The sequence below is a fragment of the Spea bombifrons genome, chromosome 6, assembly GCF_027358695.1.
Source record: "Spea bombifrons isolate aSpeBom1 chromosome 6, aSpeBom1.2.pri, whole genome shotgun sequence".
Lineage (NCBI taxonomy): Eukaryota > Metazoa > Chordata > Amphibia > Anura > Pelobatidae > Spea > Spea bombifrons.
In genome coordinates, this window is record NC_071092.1 from 39,157,363 (window position 1) to 39,169,412 (window position 12,050).

The 12,050-nt window shown below is 40.9% G+C and overlaps 1 protein-coding gene across 4 annotated transcripts in view; it reads left to right on the forward strand.

The window, feature by feature from the left end:
* The window catches only part of RABGAP1L (RAB GTPase activating protein 1 like), a 115,709-nt gene that overhangs the window by 61,256 nt on the left and 42,403 nt on the right, over window positions 1–12,050 (forward strand). For all 4 annotated transcript variants that reach the window (XM_053468584.1, XM_053468582.1, XM_053468583.1 and 1 more), the window contains exons 15-19: window positions 3,829–3,942; window positions 5,733–5,807; window positions 6,792–6,917; window positions 8,264–8,407; window positions 10,070–10,111. In XM_053468584.1, the coding sequence (XP_053324559.1) occupies window positions 3,829–3,942; window positions 5,733–5,807; window positions 6,792–6,917; window positions 8,264–8,407; window positions 10,070–10,111 (501 nt within the window). The remainder of the gene's footprint in view (window positions 1–3,828; window positions 3,943–5,732; window positions 5,808–6,791; window positions 6,918–8,263; window positions 8,408–10,069; window positions 10,112–12,050) is intronic.

The window sequence follows — 12,050 nt, forward strand, 5'->3', positions numbered from 1 at the left end:
TAATTGACTTTAATGATGATAAAAGCCGTGTATCCAGAAACGTAGCTTTTCCTTTTTTTGCGTGTATCAATACTTTGGGCAGTTCCGACTCCCTCGGTCACTGCATACATCACTCCTCCGCTCAGAGAAACCTCCAGTATTCTCATCTGTTCTGAGTTTGAGTGAGACTCTAAAGGCATGTTGGGAGCTGGAAACCTCCTCGGTAAGCTCCATTTGGGAACCAGGAGGGACCGATCTGGACCAGGATAAATGAGCAGTATGTTCTAGGTCTTTGTGATCGTTTTTTCCTCCTTCTCAGGGGCTGAAAAAAGTACACAAAACCCTAAAACTTGCTCCCTTATCAGAATTTTGGAAAAGTTAGGTATGGAAACTCAACATGGCTGTGCCAGTAGAATAACCCCTCTTGTGGATAACCCTTGCTGGACCGCCCGGTCCATTCATTGGTTCATTTAACCTCTTGCGATATATCGGCAACCAGCAGTCACTGGTCCTTTTAATGCACTTTTACATATAAAAACTCAGAAGGACGATAGTAAGGCCACGCGTGAAAATATACAGAGATTGATGGACGGGTACCGGGGCTTCTGGCGAGTGCTATAAGCAAGCTGAACGTAGACGATTCTGCTCATGAAATATGAATGGCGTATGATGGCAGAATGAGGCCTCGGCATCCCAAAGCCTCAGTGTGGGGCAGAGCTTGTAAATGAGAAGTCAGCAGGTTCCCCTCGCCAGGAGATAAATCCCTCCGGGCTGCTAATTAATAGACCGTTTTGTCCTCTGAACATTGCCAAATTAGCTGGTGAAAAGAAGCTGGGGTGCTCCAGAGGTAGGTCCTTTTTGAAGCTTCTTTGCATGTTGAAACAATTGAGTTAAAAGGAAAAATGATAAAGTGGCAGTAGGGATGGGATTAGAAATATCTGAAATATTGATCATGTTTGTTAAGGAAGCACTTTCATAAACAACCTAGACTCCGAATTCCATATTATTAATTAATTGCGTAAGAGTTACTTTATAACACACAGAATCAGATCAAAGCCGCATGTTTATATAATGTATGTCTGAAAATACAGGCTGGCCAAGTAAGTGTAAGATGTTCTTATATAATATCTTATCATGTTTATGAAGCACCTTATTTGATTGTATACATGTGTCCGGAGTACAAGAGCCATGAATTCCACATCCCAATGAATACGTTGAAAAGGGGTCTTAGGTGCACTCAGAAAATGGGGACCCAGCAGCACTGTCAGCATGTGGAGTTCAACTCATTGATGTTTTCATGGTTGGTACCCCCTCAGAATAGTACCTGAACCCCCGTTTCCTGCACTTATATTCAGGAAGAGAACTCCTCTGTGGCATCTAGTATTGGGGGGGTCTCCTCCAGCACAGATCCTCTACAGCTCCCTCTATGGCTGCACAGTATAGATGGCCTTGGCATGCACTGATCTCTACTTGCTTGGTATGCAGCTCCGCAGTCAATAATATTCCATAACATTTGTATATGTATGTGAAATGATCTAAATATACAGTACTTTGCTATAAAAGATGATTATTTATTTAAACAGTACTGTCTTTTTAAATGGTTTGAGCATAAAAAAAAATTATGCTTTTGCTATAGAGCTGGAATGCTTTAGCGCTACTATTTATAAAGCACACAAGAGCATTATTGTCACCCTTTTAATAATGCAGCCACAATGAACTTTTCAACGAGAAACATTTCCACAGCTGCCTGAGCGTTTTATGTATTTTATGTAATGTACCAAAATAATAGGTCTTATAAGGCTAGTTGGACATAGCTTTGCATGACTCACGACAGCCATTTATAGATTCCGGAGGCAGACTCACAAGCACGAAAACAAATCCTATCAATGGTTAATGCTGGGCTGGTAACAATAAAACTACAGCTCCCATAATGCTTAGCCATCCTTTGGCATGGTAAAGCCAGCCCTCTTTTTTTGTTCTAATGGGGGAGTAAAGAAAAAAAAGTATTGTTGGAGGGGTTCAGCCAAGACGCAGGTTACATATGGTGTCTACACCCGTTAAATGTCGGAGAGAAGCAGACGGTTGGGCATCACGGCAGCCCCCAACCAAGGAGTTGCCTTTTTTATTTTTTAATAAAGCATAGGAATACAAAAAAAAGCTGTAACTACAGCTCCCATCATTCTTATCCAGCCCTCCTGGATGAGCCCAACGCCATCCGACGAGTCAACAGTTGGCCGGCAATGTAAAGAGTAACGTGAAGTGGTGGCATTTAAGCAAAATACTCGGTGCTGAGTTTGTTCTAACAAGTGCCGAAGCAGACAGATCGCATACAGCAGCGCTCGTGGCGAACACGCGGGATGTCGGGAACAAGTAATTGACACCTTCTATTGGGAACTAGGCTGCAGCACAGCAGTTGCAACCGTTAAATGGAAACAATATCTCAGGGGATATATGCGGAGCCACCTCAGCTTGAAAACGACGGTAATAAAGGTCCCGATGCTGCAGCCGAGACGCGCGATGTTCCCAAATGACTGCTTTTAGAGAAATATGCGCAATGGTGTTTTATAACATCTACGTTTATACATGTAACATGGCTCTCATTTTACACATGTAGCGGGAATATATTCTGTACATGCAGTAGGAAGGCTTGCTTGCCCGCCGGTGTGATGTAAAAAGCTGGCACCCTTTTGTTAGGGAGCTGCTGCTCTCGAGCTTCCACTCCCACTATCCTCAGCCGTAGGCGTGGAATATCTCTGGAAGCACAATTGGTGTTGGCGACTCGCATAAAAACTTTCGGATAGGCCAGAGAATAAATATATTTTAAAAAAGAAACATTTTCACTAAAACAAGTGATGAGTTAAAGTTAGAGCAGAGAAGGCAAAGGGGGTAATATGCTCTTTACAGAAGGGGTGGTGGGTACCTGTAACCACCATCCAATGGAAGTGGTGAATGTTGATATTATTTATTGTTTTATATAGCGCCATCAAATTCCATAGCGGTGTACAATAGGTAGACGGGACATAACAAGTAGTATGTAACGTAACAATTCGACTTACAGAAACAACAGGTAAGGACGGCCCTGCTCAAACAAGCTTGATAAAAGTACATATTTATCAAACAAAAAAGAATAGACTTGTGCACATTCCCAAGGCCAAGGAGGTCTTTCTAGAGATCATTAATACTTTTATGGCATCCTGTTTAATGTGGCCATAAATCAGTTTCTTTGTTTGATATTTTGCCCTAAGCATTTCCCGCTATTAACCAGCCAGCTTTTGCATAGTTAATGTTACATTAGAGCATTCTGTAACCCTTAAAAGCTCCGCTCCCATTTAAGTCTGACTGTTGTGTTCTGGTTTGTTTTGTTTTTTAAACCTCTCTTTATTTAATTGCGCAAAAAAGTAGTCATATTTTCAGTGGACTGTATAGCCGAATATACTAGTAGTTGGTGAGGGCAGAAATCTTGTGCGGAAATGAGGCTGTAGACAAGGATGTTAGCGAACTAGGATAAGACTTTTGCCATAAACCATGCCAGTGGTGACTGACTGACGTTTCTGGGTGCTCTTGATAATAAACATATATTTTAGAGCTCATTATCATAGCGTATGAAGACATACCACTGTAATCATCATCAACGATTGAGTCATAATTGTTAAAGTCGAAGTATGCGCACCTCCTGTACAGAACAATAAAATACTCCACTGGATAAAGCCGATGAATGTGTCCATCATTGGTTCAATAAGTACTAGATCATTTAAGGGCCACTGGGTATTGCATGGTGTATCAGGCAGACTCTATTTGGCTTTTACAAATAAAAGATGGTAACAGCTGTTCTGTGTGTTCCTTTGCTAGGATTCTGCCCAAGATAGCGTGATCAAAAGAGATGTCCACCGCACGTTTCCAGCTCACGATTACTTCAAGGACACTGAAGGAGAAGGACAGGACTCGCTCTATAAACTCTGTAAGGTGAGCCATCTTTATACAGGCATTGACTTGCTGGCAAGTAAATGGCAGAAAGATGTGGCAGGCCTTCAATACTCTTAAATATACATTGGCGACCAGACTGCTATATATTCCAGGTGTGGAACATCATGCATTATAAAATCTGCCCATAAGTGTTTCTAGCTTTTAATGAGGTAAGGAGCTGCTTGGGTTCCTCAGTAGATGGTGTGAGGGACATCCGAACCCTGATCCGAGGAGGCTCATTGTGCGGGTGACTGAAAACGGCAACTGTTACACCACAGTGGGTTTCATGTTCTATATGCCTGTAGATGATATACGTTTCCACCAGGGAAATTATGACCAGCCCACTGGGTTATCTGATATCTTCTTTGTGAATTAACTGGTCAGTTTAACAGAGTCCGCTTCATGTAATGTGAGCTTAACATATGACAAAGGTTTCATTCATCACTACAGTTGACCTATGTCATGTCTAACCAACCGTGAAAAGTCACGTAAATATTTGTGTGTGCAGCCCTACCAATTAAGATGATTGTGACAAATCCATAAGCTTTCCAAACTCCCCACTCCAGTGGAGCCCAGCAGCTGAGGGCTGAAACTCTGACAATACTCAGCCAGAGGTCAGATAGACTGCCAGTGCCGAGGTCTTCTAGCGCTGACTCCCGCGGAGCACATTACAGCACCGACAGATGTCTGCCAAGTGTGTGACGGAGCTGGCAACACTTCTCAACTTTTCTCATGCAGCATTAGAAATACCATCTCTAGCGCTAGTGAATCCCAACCCTTTAAAACCTTTTCATTCATATTTTTGCCAGTGGCAATTGTCATGTGACACAAAAGCATTTCTGGATAATCCATAGGAAGGTTCTGCAGACTTTAACTTTCTGCAACTATTAGTGTTACAAGTGACTTTGTTCTCCATTATAGGATTTATTTTAACCGATGGTCTAAACTTTTTTCTTTCTTTCTTATAACATGCCTCCTTCAATGAGTCATATAGAGCAACCATTAGAGAAAGAGAGGATATATTAAGTGCGATGAGTGTTTCTAGCTGCATATCATAGAGAAAAAGTGGTGGGAGGAACTAAATCTCATTCTTACACAATGGTTTCTTGTTTTTCCCCCCTACATGTTCCTTTTACACCCCTTCATGGGATATTAGTATAACGTGAATACAGGGCCAGCACTGTTTTCCTACCAAATAGTATATTGTTTCTTGAGATTAAGCAACCCTTAGCTCCGTGTACACACAATCACCAGGTCCTTGTATAAATTATGGGTCATAAATCCTCACTTGAAATGGCCTGAGAGCGTGAGTTTTAAGGATTACGGAAGCGTTATAATTATAATAATTGACCGCTGACTATTTAACACGTGTACAGATGCTGATAACAGTTCCAAAACAATTCTGATGGCCCTGGGTTAAAACGCGGATACAGGGATTATCTGGCTTGTCGATGCATAGACCTTATCACGGCTCATTCAAAGCTGTTGAAGCGTTTTTGAACGATATGTTACACTCAAATGTATTTGTTTTTTGTGCTGAAGCTTAATGAATGGGAAGATGGAAACGTGTTCATAGCGAAATATCACAGTGTTTAGCTAAATGTTTTACTACACATTTGTACGGCGCTGCAGAATATGATGGCGCTATATAGATCATTAATAATACATTAACCCATGATTGACTTATTATGAGTTAGTTAAAATATCTAGCAATGGCTCCTTGGATACAGCCTAAGTGGTAATCCGTTAGCTTGTGTTTAACCCTTTGTTTCTTTCTCTTCTTTACCCAGACATACTCTCTGTATGATGAAGACATCGGCTATTGCCAGGGCCAGAGCTTCCTAGCAGCGGTGCTGCTCCTGCATGTGAGTAAGAGCGAGTCTGATTCATCCGGCGGGGGAGGCTTACAGGCGGCTTAAAGTGATCCAGAGACATGGGCAACATTTAACTGAATGCTTACTGTCCTTCCGTGAGACAGCACAAATATAAACCCTCCGTGCACACGCAGTACTGTAACATGTACTGATCCGTTTGATTAGGTCCGTTTGAAGCATACATTTATTTTCAAGTGTGTAGCAGCATAATGCCTTTCATAATGCACAGTGTGGGGAGATCTGTTTTTTAATCTCACTGCTTTAAGAATTTATTTTGAAGGGCTGCAAGATGCACCAAGGTGACTCTTCATAATGCACAGTTAAACTACTGAGAAACATCCCAGAAATCCCTGTGTATTTCCTATACATTCATGGGACAGCTTACTGTGCCTGACAGCTCTTCTAAAGAAGAAAGCATTTAAAACTACTCCCAGTACTTTTCAAAGGGGAAGAGCTGATGTAGAAGCTGCAGCCCTGTAGTTGCTACCCTCCTTTGTGGTTTGAAGACTCTAGCCAATGGTTGGCTGCTTGAAATAGCCAATCAGAGGCAGGAAAGTTGGAGGATTACAGCAAGCTCCTGTGGAATCACTGGAGCTGACCAGAGGGAAGTATATCATGCAGAGTGAGATTTGTTCAGCTGAACACATCTCTTGCACGGAAAATAGCTGGGGGCAGTAAAGGGGGAAATATGGGACAACCGCAAAAACGTAAATTAACCACACATATGATGGCCGGAGTGTCCCTTTAAGCCTTAGGAATGGAGTTGGCGAGTTGAAATGTTTCAGCTTGCAAGTAAGTTTGCTGTTCATTGAGCGCGCTCTTTGATAAAGTGAGTGGCGCCCAACCCTGTTAGTTCTCTGTTCATTTGTCGGTAAATGACACGGTTGCTTGACACAAATAACTAACCATCACTAGCAACGAGCTTACCCTCATACAACTGCTGCTTTACAGTGACGCAATTCTTATTCTGTTTAGATGCCAGAAGAGCAGGCATTCTGCGTGCTGGTCAGGATCATGTATGATTATCAGTTCCGCAACCTCTACAAGAATAACTTTGAGGATCTCCACTGCAAGTTTTACCAGCTCGAGCGTCTGCTGCAGGTGAGCTAAGCTTTCCAAAGATTATGCTGTAGCAATACATAACAGGAATAACCTGGACATCGCATATGACAACTTATTTGATTGCGGATTTAGGTCTGCGTGTGCGCCAGCATTGGGTGCACGTAATCACATAACTCCCAGTGCATTCTCCCCTATGAGCTGGGTTCAGGGTTAATCCCAGCTACATAAGGTTATTGGTGAACGAGAGAAATATTCATGATTACAAATACATTAGTGCTTAAATTCCCTAAAAATGGTTTCAAATCTGTAATCCCCCATCCTTCCCGATCTTACAAACCCTCGGATGGCATTGATCTACGGCCAGGGCCATCATTGACTTGGTATTGCAGCAAATTCCGCAGGTCAAGCCAAGAACTCTTGATTGACCTGGCATAAAAGAAGCCTTAAAACCCACTGCAACTGTCAGCTTTGTCACAGACGGCATGCCACGTATTTGTGTACACATATGCAAGCGCACAGCACCACTAATGCTATTGTCGATATTCTGTAAACCTTTCCTTAAAATAATGGCCATCTGCTTCCAGATATTTTTCCCTTATAAAAAACAAACAGCCAGGAGGTCACTGTTGATATTTGCCTACATGTGTTCTTTTTTGGATGCTAACAATGTTTACATCATGTTCTTGTGATCTTGTTTGTGCCAGTGCAGTAAACACCAAAGACAAAATCCATCCCTGGAAGGGAATTTATATCTAGAATACAGGTTGCAGGCTCGTTAGTGCACATGCATGTTAATCTAGCTCTACTATTTTTAATGGTGGTTTAAGGTGCGTCCGAGAATCCATTCTAAACGTTATTCCCTTATGAAACATGCCATGAGAAATAAAAATGGTCGAGTTCTAATAGAAAGAAAAAAAGTCTGCTAGCCAATTATATATCATATGTAACACACACACATACTTTTGTGTATATATAGATTTAGAATTTTCCACGTCATAAATCGATCCCATTTATGGAATGAATCGTATTAAAAATACGCTGTTGGATGATTACGTTTGTATTAGGCTTCCAAGCAGATCCACAAACTAATCTAGTGAACAGGTTAATCCCATGTTTTTAAAGATGCGCAGGGCCCTGAATCATTTTGCTGAGATATTGCGTTGGATGTATGTTTAACATTTATTAGAAAAATCTCTATAAAAGGACGTTTAGCATTCTTTTTGTGTATCAATCTTTTTGGTTTGGAGGGATTAAACTCTCAGAAGAAAGGACAATATCATTGATTTTTAGAGCTAGGGAGTTAGTGGAACAGAGCCTTTAATGCTGTCCTTAGCTGTATGTATATCAGTGAATACAATGCTTTCTGTGTTTCTCCCTCTCTCTAGGAACAGATCCCGGATCTCTATTCCCACTTTGTTTCGCTGAATTTGGAAGCTCATATGTATGCCTCTCAGTGGTTCCTTAGCCTGTTTACAGCCAAGTTCCCACTATGCATGGTGTTCCACATCATGGACCTTCTTCTTTTAGAGGTAACGCCATAATTCTGTGTTTTTGGGTTTTACCATATGTTATTTAGAGTTAATGGGTTGAGATGGGGCTTTTCGTTATTTTTTATGTGCCTGTATGGGAAAGAATACAGAAGAACAATCTTTGTGCCCCATCGCTCAGATCTTCTTCCACCCTTAGTGTATTATTAGTGCACCTTCCTGAAAGGGCGTACGTGAACAAAATATCTATAAAACATAATAGACGCTACAATGGTTTGAGAGGTACTGCTGCATTCTTAATTCGATTCCCAATTCATTGTGAATAAGGTGTTTTCAGATCGTTGAATTTCTTAGAGAAAAGAGTTAGCCTTCCTGGCACGAATAGTCACATCACCTCTAAGTATTGGTTTGCACAGAGCTGGTGGCAGAGTTACTCTTATGCTGCCCCCAAGTGGTGTCTGGATCTAATCTCAAAAATGTAAAGGAGAACTCCCACCATACTGTGATATCCTTTAGTTATTGTGCTAAGGATGTAACGAGTATATGTGTACAGTGAAGGAAAAAATGATTTGATCCCCTGCTGATTCTGTACTTTTACCCACTGACAAAGACATGATCAGTCTCACTGAGAGACAGAATAACAACAAAAAAATCCCGATTAACACATTTCAAATAAGTTATGAATTGATTTGCATTTTACTCGGTGAAATAAGTATTTGACCCCTTTGCAAAACATGACTCAGTCCTTGGAGGCAAAACCCTTGTTGGCAATCAGAGGTCAGACGTTTCTTGTAGTTGGCCACCAGGTTTGCACACATCTGAGGAGGGATTTTGTCCCACTCCACTGCAGATCCTCATTTGGCAACTCGAACCTTCAGCTCAGGACCTTAATGCGCTTCTTTTTGAGCCACTCCTTTGTTACCTTGGCCGTGTGTTTTGGGTCATTGTCATGCTGGACTGCCCATCTACGACACATTTTCAATGCCCTGCCTGAGGGAAGGAGGTTCTCAGTGGGTTTGTCAGGTGGACAAACGTTTCCTTCACTGTATATATGTGTATATATTGTGTAACATCATAAAAATGATCATTTATTTCAGTGTATTATGTGAGTTCTTGCCCATGGTCCTCTGTTTGTGGGGCCAGTTCTCTCAGCTCTCTTGGAGATGGGAAGCAGTATGGATTGTATCACATGTGATGCCGCGTGCAATGAAGTCATTTAAAGATTTAAGCCACAAATGGCATCAAATATCCTCGTGCAAGCCATGTATTGTTGCTAAGATAGAAAGAGATGTCTGTATTTGTGACAATACTCTGGCTTCACATACAGCACGTAAAGGTGACACACAACTAAATTACACTGAGAAACCAGCAGCTAAGGAACACACGTGCAAACCTTTAATAGGTTCAAAGATTAAAAACCGATTTAGGGCCTTGTTGTTGGGTACCCAACGGACATAATAAATATGCCCCATACAAGACAAAGAAACAGAAGCCCCCCTTTAATATTTATATTCACTTTAGGAACCAATAACTTTGTTTCCTAAAATATCTGAGTTTGTGTCATGTGTTCTCGTGTTATGATGGGACGCTAGAAGCAGAACCTGTTTTAAACCGTAGCTGTCAGAAAGCATTTCCTCGCTAAACGTACATAACATGTCACGAGCCCGTAGCTTGCTATTGATGTATGAACCTCTTCCTCCCCAGGGTCTGAGTATCATCTTCCATGTGGCGCTGGCTCTTTTAAAGGTAAGTTTTCAGCTTTTTTATGAATATCTGTTCTTTTCTTGGACTGTTTGGTAGCTTTTTCCCCTAGATTTGACGTAGACTGTGCAGTACTGAAATGACACCATGTAACGTACAATAAAACGTCCATCCGTGGCCTTCGTATGAAGCTCATTCTAATCCTAATGCGCTTTGAATGTGGAAACATAGTTGCTACAGATATAACATTGAAATATAGTCTGGGAGGAGAGCGCTTCTTCTCGTGTTCCATGATATCTTACATAAAACGTGTGTATGAGAGTGCAGCATTTGCACCAAACGTACCTTTGTGGGGTATTTTTTAGATCATGTTCGTGACTCAGCTTACTTTTGATTGAGTCACAGCGGGATTTGTGCTCGGAGCTATGTAGGTGGATAAGTAACTGTGTAGGTTCTGAAACATGTAGGTTATCATAGCAATGAACCAATTATAGCTGGTTTTGCAATTAGATTTGATTTAATCAGAAGTACAGATTGCTCAAATGCACTTCAGAAATTAATCACTCCCCATATAAGCGTGTACCCGTGTCAACGTTTCTATAAGTTCTTCATATATGTGTGTAAGCGACAGCCATACTTGACATTACTTTTATGTTTTTTTTTTGTTATTTTCAAGCTTTTTATTGTTTGTACTTAGTATTATGTCATATGCTCATGGAAGTATGATCAAAGAAAAAACATATATATACATATATATATATATTCGGAGCATGTTAATGTGAAGTATAGTATTGAAACATGGAGAGGTTAATGACATATTATTAGATATGAGACTGCAAAAAAAAAAAAAATATATATTATTAAAAAAAGTCTACTGCACCAAAACCATGTATTTAATACCTTAAGATCTAACAAACATTCTTGATTAAGGTAAAGGTAGAATTTCTAATACTACTAATACTTTGGTGTCTGACCCTTTCATGAGAAGTTTGTTTCAAAGGAGGAGAAATGTTAGAATAGAGGTCATAATCTAGAACTAGAGGGCCAGAGGCTTAGATGTAATGTGAGAAGCTGGTTGGTAAGTGAAACCGCCCAGCAGAAGTGGTAGAGGCTAATACAGTGAGGGAATTTAAACATGCGTGATAGACATAAAATTATCTAAAACCCAAGACCAGACCAACAACTCATGATTCGCACATTAATTTAAAGATGGCAGCTGCTATAGGCATTAAAGAGCAGAGTACAGCTGGAGAGTCTCTTTAACCCCGAACCAGAACTCCAGATCGGCTTCCCTGAGTCTGTCCTGAATGGCTTTCTATAAATATGTCCTTTTTTTCTTTAATCCATCATTATTCCAACGTTATCATCTTAATCTTCAATTTAGAAAAGCTGTCCCCTCTGAGAACACTGAAACCGCATCGTTTCAGAATGACTGTCATTGTCGTCTTTCATTGTTTTGGTCCAGATGTTGGACGCTATATCGAGAGGATGGGAGGACATTTTTCTGTTCTGGTCAATTGCAAGTGAGAAGCTGGTATGACAGGACTGTGAAGAATCCCGAGAGGGATGTCAGTTATGCTTTCTAAAAAAAAAAAAAAAAAAAAAAAAGAAAAAAGAAAAATCTGCTTAAAGTGACAGTTTACTGTCCCGCTAAAAACAATGGATATTAATGGACTCTGTGGGTATTTTAATATGCATAAAAAAACAGGGAGAAGCCACTGAAGTGTTTCAAAGGAGAATAAATGTTAGCACAAGAGAACATAATCTTGAAGGTCAGAGGCTTAGATGTAATTAAGGAAGTGTTACTCTGCTGATGGTAGTGTGATAGATAAACACATATACTGCTCTGTGAAATGCATACTGCCAGACAGCCACAGCACTGGCTCGGCGAGCATTCAGTAGGAGGCAGGCTTATTGAAAGTTCATAGCCATTGAACCTGACGCTACCAGCCCTGCACTGTGCCTGCTTTGCCACCAGAGGGAG